Below are 13818 nucleotides of genomic sequence, written 5' to 3'. Positions count from 1 at the left end.
GGGATTAAAAAAACCCCCAAATAACAGAAACTCAGAAGTGACTGACACAAAGGACATAAAAAGGAAAAGCTATGAAAATGTTGACATGGTCAAAAGTCACATCAAAATATATTTAAAAACCAGAAATTCCAATCTGCGTGGAATTTAAAACTCCTTCTCCAACCGTTTTTTTTCCCCTGCTCAAGGAGTCTCTTTGTTGTTCCAGGATGTGGAACATGATAGGCAGCACCAGTTATGTCCTGAAAAGGGTAGTACGTCCCCCAACTCGCCCGAGCACTTCCACCATTTACAAAGAAAAAATTATATATACCTCAACAATTGCCCCACCCTCCCTCTTTTCCATTCTACAGTGGGCAGGAGAAAAGACTGCAAACAGATCTGACTTCTCATTTTCAGTTAAGTCCAATTTTTCTGCACATCAATATCCCTGCAATCCATTGTATACCTTCTGCACCGACCCTTGTTTCAACAACTGTTTGAGACCTGCAAGAGAAAGCAAAGTGTTACTGCACAGCACAAACAGGAGGACTCTGCATTTACACATCTGGCTCACAGGCCCCCGTGGCACAGCTGCACGTCTGAATAATGCAAACACTGGTACTCTCAGAGCATCACCATAAACCAACACAAAAATAAAGGGAAATTTCCCCCCAACCCAGAGGTTTCACAGCTCTTCTCCTGCTCCTTCAACATTCACAAAAGAAGAAATATGATCAAGGTTTGTGACACCTTCCCAGCAATTTCATGCACTCCTGGGAAGACACAAGGCCAGAGGATCCAGGGAGAAAGTCTCCTCTGCTACAAACTCAAAGCACAGAGCACCACCCTCAAGATCCTCTCAGCTCTGTAGGGGATAAAGGTGACTCCCAGAGCTGCTCTGCTATCTAAGTTGAGAACAATTTTATCATCTTAAGTAAAACTGCATAAACGACAGCTTTTCCCAGTATTTCCAGAGCCTAATTCATCAAGCTCATCTCCCCAGGTTCCCTCTAAAGCCCAAAAGAAACCTGCTGAGGAGGGCTATGACTTGCCAGCTACTGAAACCCATGTAAGTAATTAGAAAGCAGAGGTTTTCACACTCGTAGGGGACACTCCTTTCTACCACACATAGTCCCTGAAGGCAAATAAGAAAAGCAAACTTGTTATTGTGGCCCTAAGGACCCCCCTGAAGGCCTAAAAATCTGAAGTTTTTTTGAAATCCACTGATTCACAAAGGAGTCTAGAGGACTTTACAGATACCATCCCCCCCCACCCCGAAAGCCCATTCATAAAACACTTCAAAGAGCTGACCACTCTGATGTCCTGTCGGTATCAAGGTGAGTGACCAAGAGTGAGTCAGCCCTTAAAACCATCACACCTCAGCTACTGGGGTCAGCACGTTCATTCGGGGAGACCAGCAGGTCTTCATTGCTACTTAAAGGGCAAACTTGCACAAAACAGAGTAAGCAGGCTGGCAAGAACAGACAACAAGGCACTATGTCCAGAGATAATCGGAGGGGACTACCTCTTTAAGGTCAGCCTGGTCACACACTGCCAGGACTCCCACTGCCCTGGCCATGGAGCCCCTCAGGGTGTGACAGCATCTCTGATCAGCACCAGACACCACTGAGCCTGAGGAGGGGCTGTCAGAACCTAAACCAGAGGAAAGCTCCCCACACCATGGGTAACTTTCATACAATAAAATAAAGCTAAACTGCTATCATTCTGCTGTTGGATGTCTCCAGAACAGCACTGGCCTTGCAACAACACACACAAGCAGCTGGCTTGCACCTCAGCTCCACAGAAGAGAGGACTGCAGTCCTGCCTCAGATCAGCTTGCTCTGCTGCTCCACTGAGGTGTTATACTGAGTCGTGGTGTTATACTGTACCCGTTGGTACAACAGGTCAGAAAATACTGCCGTAGTTAAGTGAGGTACATAGACATGGAGAGAAAGGATCAGTAATTAAACTAACCCATTTACTTGTACAGAAGAAACCCCAACCTTTCAGGCAAGCAAGTTCTTCTTGAGGAAAGCCAGCTAAAAGTATTGCCTCCCCGCAAACCTTGTCCTGTCTGTCTCCCCTTAAATCATTCTGGCAATAAACACTACTGTCCTTTAAGAGCAGTGATTTGATGCATAAGGGTTGCAGTAGCTCTTCTAAAATACTGGAAAACTATCCTGGAAGTAGTAAGTGGAACAGTGATGGCTCTCTGCTGGAGGAGAACTATTCATGCTTCTTGCTTACTGGCCAGAGAATCCTGAACTCTTCCCTACATACAGAAACATCCATAACAGCAGGACAAAGTGAGCCCCTATACAGGAGGTGCTAAACATGAAGGATAGGTTATTCCTCAGGGGAGTGCAACGCAAGTTCACTTCCCCTCCACAGCCAAAGGAGGCTCAGAGCCGTTTCCTGGATGATGGGTAAAAGAATGTGTCTCCTGGTAGTGCAGTTCTTTGCAAGGAAGGACACAGTTGGAGAAAGGTGTGCTCCAGTAACCCTGAAAAAAAAGTGGGATTAGCAACATTCCCATACCTCATTTCCTGCTAGCTGGCTCTAGGCAGCTGCCTGCTGGCCTGAAAGATGCCCTCATTAGTACACAGGATATTTCAGCGCATATCTGATTTTCACTCAGGAATTCCAGCCAGGAATCTTTACATTTAGTGCTTCTGCACCTCAGGTATTTTTTACGGGAGCCAACTTTGAGATTTTTCTGACACCACCAGCAGGTAACCAATTACAACACAACCTGGGCACTGTGCTTGCTGCCTGCTGCTCTCTTGAGCACTCCAGAGGGATCAAAGCTCCAAAACAGAGAATAAAGCAGCACTGGTAGAGATGAACGAGAGGTATATCAAAGGCAAAGTCACCTCTGATCAACAGGCCATAAATTCCCTGATGTCAGACTGGCAGGAAAGAAAGTGTATTATTTCTCTGACTCTAAAGCTTAGACTGACCAGAGTAGGGCTCTCAGAGTATCTTCTGACTGCCTCAGAAGCTGTACATATGGTTGAGATAAGAAATTAGGACCGCCGCCAAAAATAAGAAAAAAGGGATGTTTTGAATTCTGAAGCCTACAGTTTTCCTTTGAATATGTACACTGAACTGCTGCCACACAACATGAATAGACCTATTCCCTCACAAACTCCTGAAATCACTGGATGTTTGGGAACATTCTAGCATGCAGAAATGCACCTCCCTACCCAGTCACTTTACCCCGGGAAGCGTGGAATTGCTTTAGGAGGGAGTGACACACTCAAAGGCCCCATGCCTGAACAAACTCGTGCCAGTACCACCACCTGTCTGTTCCCTGGACATCCCTGAAGGTACGTGAGCAATTCTGACAAACACAGAGGCTGCCGTCGCTGCTCTTTGCTCAGTCTCTTCACAAACTGCCATGAGCAACAGTTGAAAAAAACCTTACATCTGTTCTAGAGGTGCTGTTTCCTTATGAAGTTTTAAGAAGGGCAGCAGAACCTGGAATGAGACTTGACACCGATGCCACCACTGTGCTCTGCAGCCTTCACTGGCCACAAGACCTCACAGTAAAGCACAGCAGCCAAACCATAAAACAGGTTCATTGAAAGCACGGCCCAGAAGCAAATACCTCACAGCCCCAAAAGCTGCAGAAAGAGCCACAGAATCTCAGTTAGGCCTGGAGCTGCAGCTACCAACTGGGCTCCAAGTGGTAGCTAGCAGAGCGTCATCAATGCAGCAGCAAATGCTGTAGGGCTGGGAAAAGCCCACCCAGGGCTTGGGCTTGGCTCCTTGTATGAGCTTAAGGAGTCCAGAAAAGCTGTGCATTTGCCACATTCTACCAGGACAGCTGCCAGAATCCACTGAAAGGGCACCTTCAGAAGAAGGTGGTACGATAGCCCTGAGCAGCAGGAAGAAGTTCTGTGGATGGGGCTTTTCTGAAGAGCTGCACTGCTACATGCCAGGAACTTCTTTGCCCCGTAGCAGAGGATGGGGACCTTGATGCCTACTCTGATGCTTTTGTGCAGAGCGGCAGAACCTACTGCAGAGGCTGCTGAAGCAGAGGAGTACAGCGTTTACCCTTCTGTCAGTTTTAGGATTTCTACGTGGTTTATCAAGTTTCCATCTCAGCACCGAAGCTGAGAAGCAGATTCCTCCCACGAAATACCTGTGTTGCACCCTTCTCTATATGGCCACAAAGCGCTTAGGATAGATGTAGAGAGGAACAATCCTTCCCTTGACACTGCAGGACGCTCTTTACCCTTGACAGCAGAGAGATTTTCACATCTTGCCTCCAAGGAAGTAGAAGCAGGGGCTGGAAAACCGTTCCAGCAGAGGCAAAGCAGACAGAGGCTAAGCCCAGCGAGTGTTTCAGTTGAGACAGATGGCCAGCTACAAAACAAAGCACCTGCAAACTTGCCAAGCGCCACATGCCAGCAGTGGCACAACCCAGCCTAATCCAGTTCCCTACAATTGCAGCAGCCAAGCTCACTTGCTTCAAAAGAAAATGGAAGTTAATCACAGCCAACTGTGTTACGTTGTACAAGAGGCACAGGAAAAGGAGAGTCCCTCCTGACTGCTGCAGGCCACTGGTTCAGTTCTGCCAACTTCTTATCAGCTTTGGTGAGAGGTCTGTGCAGCCTTTTGCCATGACAGAGCTTTAAAACACGCACCTTCCCGCTGTTCGTTTGTCAGTTGCTCTTTGGGGAACTCCACATCAAATGTTATTACTAGTGAGCCTTTGATATTATTGTTATCAAAATTTGGAAGACCTTCTCCTTTCTTCCACAGTTTGGCCCTGGGTTTCGTAATTGTATCCCGAGCAATGTGAACCTAGAGACAAGAAAAATTCAGGACATTACTAGTGTTCTCTGCGTGTACCCCAATACAGCAATACCCTTTCCAACCCACTGGAAAACTTCAGCTGATGCTGATTCTTTGCCAAAGTCAGCAATATTCAAGGGGTGTAGGCAGTCTTACAGGACACACGCCAGGACTAACACCACCTGAGAGAACACATGCACTAGCTGCAGTGACAGCCTGGAACTGAGACCCACAGTGTGCACCCATGGTACAGGGCCTGTTTCGGCTCCATTGGAATTGGACTGGAAGGCTCTAGCAGAGGCTAGAGGCTGTATACAACCAGCAGCTGCACAGACCCCAAACAAACTAACCCTCAGCACAGGAGGCCTGCAGTTAAATTCTGTTTACACACAGCATAAAAGTAAACTCTTGTCTCACCTTGTGCCCATCCAAGTGGACAATATTCATTTCAAAGCCTGTAAGTGCCTCGACCAGCGAGACTGTCACATTTGTGTACAAGTCATCTCCTCTTCTTTCAAAGACTGGGTGTCTGCGGAAATAAGAGACGTTGGAACTTTTCTCCTTTCCCAGGGAAGGGGAAATAGGTCCTCTATAAACTATAAGGTTCCTTTCCTCTATCTGTGAGTTTAAACAATTCATAGATCAGAGAGGAACTGAAGAATGAATGAAATCTGGCTTCATTTTCCTGTGTGAGATTTCTACTACTAATAACCTTTCTATTTCTAGGGTAATGAGTGGTGAGGCGTGTCAAGAAGTTGTGACTCATGCAACAATTTTCTTAGTGGATTTCCTTACAATGGGGAGATACTATATTTATGGAAAAAGGAGCTATTTCATGTGATTCATACAGGAGCTACTAATGTATGCCGTAATTCAAGCCAAAAGAAATAAAAGCAGAATTATCGCAGCATCTTAACAGCTATGAATCCACCTCTCTAGCACCATTAGGGTTGAGCATCCTGCACAGTCCTGAGTACAAGATCCCTGGCTACACCAACTCTGCTGAGGGGCAAGCTATGTGCTAGGTAAGTAGGCAACGCTAGCAAGAAAATTGCTTCCGAGCTTCCTTCGTAGTAAATCCTTCGAGTGGGTCGAGAGCGGCCCTGCAGAGGAGGACTTGGGGGCTGTTGGTGGATGAAAATTTGAATATGGGCCAGCAGCGTGCGCTCGCAGCCCAGAAAGCCAATCACACTCTGGACTCCGTCAAAAGAACCATGGCCAGCAGTTGAAGGGAGGTGATTCTCCTCCTCTGCTCTGCTCTGGTGAGACCCCACCTGGAGCAATGTGTTCAGCTCCGGGGCCCCCAGCCTAAGACAGATACGGACCTGTGGGATCGGGTCCAGAGAAGGGCCACAAAGATGGTCAGAGGGCTGGAGTACTTTCCCTGTGAGGACAGGCTGAGAGAGTTGGGGTTGTTCAACCTGAGAAGAAACAACTCTGGGGAAACCTTACAGCAGCCTACCAGTACTTCAAGGGCACCTATAGGAAAGATGGGTGGGACTCCTCACCATGCAGTGTAGTGACAGGACAAGGGGTAATGATTTTAAACTGAGAGGGGGTAGATTTAGATTAGATATTAGGAAGAAATTCTTCACTGTGAGGGTGCTGAGGCACTGGAACAGGTTGCCCAGAGCAGTTGTGGGTGCCCCTTCCCTGGAGGTGTTCAAGGCCAGGTTGGACGGGGCTTTAAGCAACCTGGTCTAGTGGCAAGCGTCCCTGCCCACAGCAGGGGAGGTTGGAACTAGATGATCCTTAAGGCCCCTTTCAACCCATTCTGTGATTCTATAACCAGAAAAAGTGGTCTAACTAGACCAGTTACTTACTTAAGAACTTTTATTCGGAAGCGCAAATCACCTGGCTCCCCATCCACATGGGGTTCACCTGTGAAAAAGAAAAGGTCTGGTTAAAGGAGCCAGTTAGTAACAACTGCAGGAAGAAAAAAGCATATTAAACATAAAGGAAAAAAATCAGCTGATCATGACTAAAACCTTGCTTACCTGTTCTTAAAGAGCCTAGGACTTTCTGGGTTTTGCTTCAAATGAGCTCATACCTCTCTGCTGTTCTGAAAGACTTGCCTGCATGTTAATGATGTCCTTTACTTGAAGGACTTCATCTCCCTGGGCAGAAGCAATTCCCTCACATACCCAAACCCCAAACACATACTCCTACTCAAAAGTTAATCAGACACATCAGAAACATCAGATTTGGAGCTTTTTTTTTTGCTATGCACCCCCACTAGCAGCAAAGGGAGAAGAATCAGGCATTAACCAGACTTCACAGGGTATACTCCTTGATTTCATTGACATACAGAGGACACAGCATTTAAAACCACATGTGCTCACAACAGGGCTTGGACACTTTCACTGCCATGAAGACCAGCCTTGCGTCACAGAAAAGGAGCAAGGCAGAGCAGAGCAGTGCCCATATACATACCTTCCCCAATGAAGGGATACTCCATACCGTCCCTCACACCTGGCTCTATCTCCACTTCTAGTGTTCGCTCCTCATTCACGAGCCTGCAAAGGGGAAGAGCAAAGTTTTCAACGGCAGGTGGTAGCATCTACTGAGGTTACACAAGTCAACATTCACTCTCTCCCTGCTCACATCAAACTGGAGGGCGAGTGCTGCCTTTCTTGTATGCCGATTCTCACGTAGTGAAGAAGGCAAAGTTAAACTCCTAAGTGCATGACTACAACACAACATTCCATCTTCCCAGCTGGAGACTGGCTTTTTTATTTATATTTAGTTGTGGAACTTCCACTGTAGCATGACTGATTGTTCAAGGCAAAAGAGGCTGAAAGATTAAATTGGGGAGCTCTGCATCTAATAGAGCTAGTCATCTCTCCTGTAAGAATGAAGACTGGCTCCTTGGAAATGAAAAAACTGTGCCAAGTCTATCCAGATTCACCAGGTCTTACTGGTAGTTACAAGCACTTTCCTCCATCTAGTGGCAAGTTTTGAATAAATACCCATATAGCAGTAAAGAACATAAAACTCACTTGACATTTGGACATTCATCACAAACAACTTCTTGAGTCATCTGGAAACGTCCAGGACCCAACTGGGTGGTCCTCATCTCCTGCCGGCAATTGCATTTCCGTTTGCCAGGCGCCTGTCTTGCCACTGGCTTGTTCCTTACGACCTGCACGGGGGAGGAAGAGGTTGATAGCAGCACACAGGCCAGTACTCTCCCGGGTCCCCACAATGGCCTGGATTTCTCAAACTGCCTGAATGTAATTTGGTTTTGTGCGTTGCCTCCACAGTAGCCCCAAAAGGACTCAGCAAAGCATTCTGACAACAGTTCTTTCACCTTGCATCTCTTGCTGATCACACATTAAGTACCAGGAAGTGTTTGACACCATTTCCTTTCTTTTTCCTGCACACCTTTCTAAATAGGCAAGGTAACACTAGGATGAAACACCTCACACTTTGGCTACAACAGCTTCCTTGTGCCACACAACTGGCAAAATTGTTTGTAGTCCCCCACTTACCCACACAATTGCAACGTAGGCTCAGTCAACAAAAATTCAAGCATGCAGAATAGCAGGGATTGTCAGCACCAGAAATGTAGCTTGTGTAAAAAAAAACAACCCCAAAAAACATAATTAAAAGGCCACCACACATTTGGCGAGTATGTAATCCAGAAGTTTGCAATGATACATTTGACCATATAGAGACTATGAAAAATCCTCAACATGGTTTTGCAAAAATTGTAAAATGAATTTGAGTCTTATGCAAGGGCCCTCAAGTATCACTAAATTCTAGAGGGAGACCGCGTACACCTTTTCCAACTGGGCTACTGCATTATAAAAAAAAAAACTACAGCTAGTCACTAACAGCCAATAAACAAGCTATTGCCACAAGAAGCTTCCCTTTATAGGGAAACTGCCAGAAGGCAAAGATGAGTAAGTGTATTGGTTCTTCACTTAACTCCTACCAAAGAGCATCACAATATCCTCCACTGTCACTGCCAGATGCAGAGAAAACGAGCATTTATTTTAGTTCTATTCTCTGGGAGAAGGCACCATTCTGAAAGTGACCAGGCCAGGCATCTCAAACCTGAGAACACACTGGAGAGACCAACCAGCAAGTAGTCAAACTTACTTCTACAAAGTTTCCTGAATACACCTCCTCCAGCGTGACCTCCAGGTCCACAATGATGTCACTTCCTCGGGGAATGTTCCTGTCTTGTTGGCGAGGGTTACCTCCAAACATGAATCCGAAGTCCCCAAAGAAGCTGGAGTAAAGCACATCAATTAATTCAGGAAGGAATTCTGAACAAATGAGGCTCTGATGAAGAGAGCCACCCAAGACACTGGTAACATGCTGCTTGGCAAATACTTCTAGCTCCCAGAGAACACCCTTCTCACAGCACAAAAGCACCACAGTAAATCCAGATACCTCTTCTTGCTCCTCCAGGACAAAAGCTAATGCTTACAAACAAAGCAGTCACTTTGGAAGAGTTTTCTGTGCTAAAGAAAACAAGTTTTGGAGCAGGAGTTGAATGCCAGCATCTCAAAATCTGACTGCTGCCTAAGGGAAGTCCTCTCCATACCACACCTGCTGCCCAGCTGCCATCACCAAACTCACAGAAGTGCTCCATCTCTGGCACTGCAAGTCAAGCTAGCAGCTTTTTGAGGACAAGGCAGATGAGAAAAAACCTCCAAGCAAGTCTGCATGTTTTTCCTCAAATCAGACCAGCAGATAGTGCAAGTTCTTACCCAGAAGAATTACATGAGATGAGCAACTTCAGTGATTGTTTTAGGTAGTCTGTGCCTAGCAGAACCAAAGAGGCCTTAATCAGGAAATCAGGTTCCGCCTGAGCAATACACAAGTGCCTTCAGATTTTAATGATCCAAACCTTACAGTTGCCCTGAAATGTAGCGTAAGCCACCAGAGCACACATGATCTGTGACAACAGGTTAAACATCAACCCCATACCAGAAAGCACAAGAAAGTTCCTACACATTTGATGCAGCTGCAGCACCTGACAAATCACCCACAGTGGCAACTCAGCTTGCCAAGTGAGCAAGAGCTGCCCATGCAGGAAGACACCGCTGGTTCCTACTCACTGCTCTTGAAGCAAAGACCGATGCAAGACAGATAACTGAAAACTGCATCTGCACTACCCACTGTAAATGTATTTCTTCTAATTCTCAACTGTCACTTCAGATCAGTGCCTCCAGACTGGGTAAGACACCTTCACACAGAATTTCCCCACATCAAACACATGCATGAGCATCACAAAATTAGAGCACCAACAGCCTAAAGCGGCAAAATCTCCTTACTGTGAGAAGATGTCTCCGTGGGAGCTCTGGTGCCCATCCTTCAATCCCTCCTCACCGTATGCATCGTACTGCTTCCTCTTCTCTTCGTCAGACAGCACCTGGCACAGGGATGCAGGCACACAAGGCGTTCACCCACAGCTCAGCTCAGATATTCAAACAAGGCTCCGAGAAGCAGCTCACCAGTGCTCCCCGCTGGGGCACAAGCAGCAATGCTTTCCATTACAGAAGCACTGGCTAGAATTTGCTGACTGCGCTGGACTAGGAAAGTTAAACCCATAAAAAGTAGGGTTGGTTTATCAAAACAGCAGAAGCAACATGGAAAACATAAACAATACTGTTTATCTGAAGGGTTAAAAAAGGATCAGAAGGAATAATTCAAACCAGTTCCTACAAAGTGGGACACTACGAAAAACCAGGCAATGCCACCCCTGTTTCTCAGCTTGCTCCTCAAGCACGCAGAACGTGTATTTCTCTGGCTATCGTGTTGTGCCAACTGGCAGTGATGGCAAGTTTGCCTACCAAGCTGAACGTGCCAAATATGGTAACTCCACACCAGGCTGAATGCTGGCCCTTGAGGGACAGCAGAATTTAGAATTAATTGCAGTACAACACCACATCCCAACACACAGGGCTTTCAAGACCGTAAAGCTTCCATTTTCATTCCTAAGTACTGATCTTTGCTCTTTCCTTCCCCAGAGATCCAGAAGCGTAGTCTTCGTTCCCCTTCCTCCCCTCTTGATCATACGTGGGAAAGTTAAAATTGCCAGGTTCACTTTCAGAAGGCTAGAGGAGAGCAGAAACAGGTGGAGAAGAAACTAAACAGGTCAAGAAGCTGGCTAAATGATGGAAACCATCCTGACATTGTAATGATAAGTGCTAGCAACAGGATAAAAAAAGAGTGACTTTACTAGCTTCACCTAGCAGGCAAGAGTTCAATTCTCTCTTTGTCATCCCAGATTCTGCATTAAAACACACATTTCCTAAAACCAGGATAAGCTTTCAATTTTGTGATCTGTTGGTGTCAGAGCAAAATTATTCCAGAATAGTTCTGACCAGTATCAGCAATACCACAAACAGTAAGAAAGGAATTAAGAACACAAAATATTTGCTTTTCTGTCTGTATCCTTTTTATTTATCCATTTTATATCCTTCCTGCAGGCTGTTGGAGAACACAACTCCGAGAACTTGATTTCAAGCACCGTGAAGAGAGTTTTTGTTGTTGTGTTACGCTGCCTTGAAAGCGAAGTAAAGACAGCGGATAAGCTTAGAAAAAACCCCCACGAAAAATCCACTCCAAACCATCCTGCAACTAATGACTGTACACAGAGGAGTCTCAGTTCCCTCACGTGGGATGAGTCTCCTTCCTCACTGAAACAGCTGTGTTTTCCACCACGCAGCCGCAGGGTGGAAATCGCTTCGGCTGTTAAAACGAGGGAGACCTAATAGGTTAATTAACCTACTTTTCCCACCATTTTTTGCAAAGCCTTTGCTGTAGATAGTCCATTAGCCAAGCCCTGAGCCGTAAGAGGCTGCTGCTTTATGGCAAAAGGTGTCCTGATTTAGGTTACGAGGAAAACATAATTCGAGCTCCCTTTTGCCCAAAACGATCGAATCCACACGCTGCATCTTGTAGCTACTTCGGCAGGAGGATCTGCAAGCTGTCCTGGCTAAGCAAAGAGACAAACGCCTTGCAGGGCACCAAAAGGTCACTTCTTCCAGGCCTATTTAAAAGCCCTGTATGTCAATACCGGATTTCAACAACTCTGATGCACCTCTCTTCAGCAAGAAACACACAAATGAAGGTTCTGAAGGGAGGTTTCCCAGTTTAATCTTCCCCAGCACACACTGCAAGCTCGTTGGCTTTGCAACTGTCTGTGTTAGCAGCAGAACTCCACACTTTACGCTGGACAAGGACAGTGTTGTGCCTCAACGACACACTGGTTAGGGGGAGGCAGATTCAGTCATTGCTCATAAAAGTTAATATTCGGCTACTGTCACAACACCCCCTGCTGATCTGATTTTACAACCAAGGTTGTAAAAACATCTCCTTGATGTTTTTAAATAGAAAGAGTACTCTCAACTGCTACTACAGCAAAGGCTCAAATAAACTGGGACTCGGGGAAAAGGTAGAGAAACGCTTTCCGTGCATCAAGCACTGTCAAATGTGACAAAAATGATACCAAGCTCACATGCTGCAGATGAAGAGTATCAAATACTTTTCCACAAAAGAATTCTTTATATTCTGTTTTCCCTGTGATAACTCTCCCAATTTGAGAATAGTTAAGTCTGAGCTAAAAATAGATCCCAGCTCTGACACAAAAATGCAGTTAAAGTGTTTTCTTTCTGACCCCACAGGAAAGCTGTTTGTCTCACTTTCTCATTCATTTTATATTTGCATATCTAAAGAGCAGAGGAGCATCAGAGATGGAGGCAGAAGCCACACTACAGCTGTGGGCTGAGCAGCACCATCAGCCTGCAGCGGGAACACAAACCCTTTCCTTCTGCAGCTAGTGCCCTCAAAGAGGGCTCAAACCTCCCACCCAAACAGGCCGCCAGTGCAGGCAAGCTCCTGGAGGAACCGCTGCCATCAGTTCTTGCTGGTCAACACCATCGTCCTCAGGAGCCCTTGGCTCCATGGGAGACTGAGGGTACATACAGTGCAGAAGTGACAGAAGGGAGATAAAGAGGACAGAGAAGGTGAAAGAGACAGAGCCTTTCATCCTGCCTAAATGGCATTAATTTGTACGTATGTGGCAGAAAAAGCAGGCTTTGACTCAAAACATTTGGCGAATAAAATAACCTACACGTGATTAGATAACGCACTGTGCCATTAGCGTCAGGCATCATTTGCACACTGCTATATCATCACAGAAACAACAGGAATCCTCATGCCTATGTGACCCACAGTTGTTCTTCCCACCTTGGTATCTTCTAAAAGGCAACTTAATCACCTCGTATCTCCCACCGGCTCAGGCTTGTTCACAGCCAGGCCCTACACACGTGTTCCTGTGCCAGTATTTACACCTGATACAACTCTTACTTCTTCCACAAAGAACTATTACTAAATACCAAACAACTTTAACTTGCTGCCTTTGTTTTCTCCTTGCTAAGGGAGATAAGGTCTGTTGAGGTCCTCTGACAGCAGGAACTCTCTAATCAATCTGGCAGTTTCATTTTTTTTATTTGCTGGTTGTAGGGGAAGGATGGAATGCATTTGTACCTTACAGAACGGCCTTCAAATTTCCTAGAAGCCTTCCCATCTCCTCCCCTGAACACTACAGGATGAAGCCTCATGAGACTACTTGCTGCTCAAGCTCACCTTCGTCCTCCCAGCATCTTCTACGATGAGCCTCATCCACCCTTCACAGTCTGGGGAGGGCTGGAAAAGCTTAAGGTTCTCTGAGTTCCTCACAACTTCACCCCTCTCCTTTCCCAGCAGCAGCGCCAGGCCGTGCTACACCCTGACCCACACCGCGGGTAGCACTGCTGCTCAGCGGAGCTCACGGACGGCTGCGGGGAACCCGCGGCACCCGGCCTCACCTCGTAGGCAGCCCCCAGGTCCTGGAACTTCTCCTGCGCTCGGGGGTCGTCAGGGTTCCTGTCGGGGTGGAGCTGCAGCGCCAGTTTCCGGTAGGCCTTCTTGATGTCCTTGATGGAGGCGCCGCGGGACACCCCCAGGATCTTGTAGAAGTCTCTCCTGTCGGGGGCGGGGAGAGAGAAGGGGACGGGGACCCCTCAGCGCCGCGCC

The 13818-nt window shown here is 46.6% G+C and overlaps 1 protein-coding gene across 1 annotated transcript; it reads right to left on the bottom strand.

Annotated features, from left to right (window-relative positions):
• Positions 1-309: 309 nt before the first annotated feature.
• DNAJB11 (DnaJ (Hsp40) homolog, subfamily B, member 11) lies at positions 310-13787 on the bottom strand (the record flags this gene model as incomplete). Its single annotated transcript, XM_010138048.1, has 9 exons — positions 310-483; positions 4632-4791; positions 5200-5311; positions 6606-6663; positions 7216-7298; positions 7782-7924; positions 8887-9019; positions 10071-10168; positions 13611-13787. Coding segments are annotated over 9 exons (1029 nt in total), but the record flags the coding sequence as incomplete, so codon positions are not given.
• Between the last annotated feature and the right edge of the window lie 31 nt (positions 13788-13818).

Source organism: Buceros rhinoceros, unplaced genomic scaffold (genome assembly GCF_000710305.1).
Source record: "Buceros rhinoceros silvestris isolate BGI_N320 unplaced genomic scaffold, ASM71030v1 scaffold16046, whole genome shotgun sequence".
Lineage (NCBI taxonomy): Eukaryota > Metazoa > Chordata > Aves > Bucerotiformes > Bucerotidae > Buceros > Buceros rhinoceros.
The sequence above is the reverse complement of the archived record's forward strand: the minus strand, read 5'-3'. Positions and strand labels throughout refer to the sequence as shown.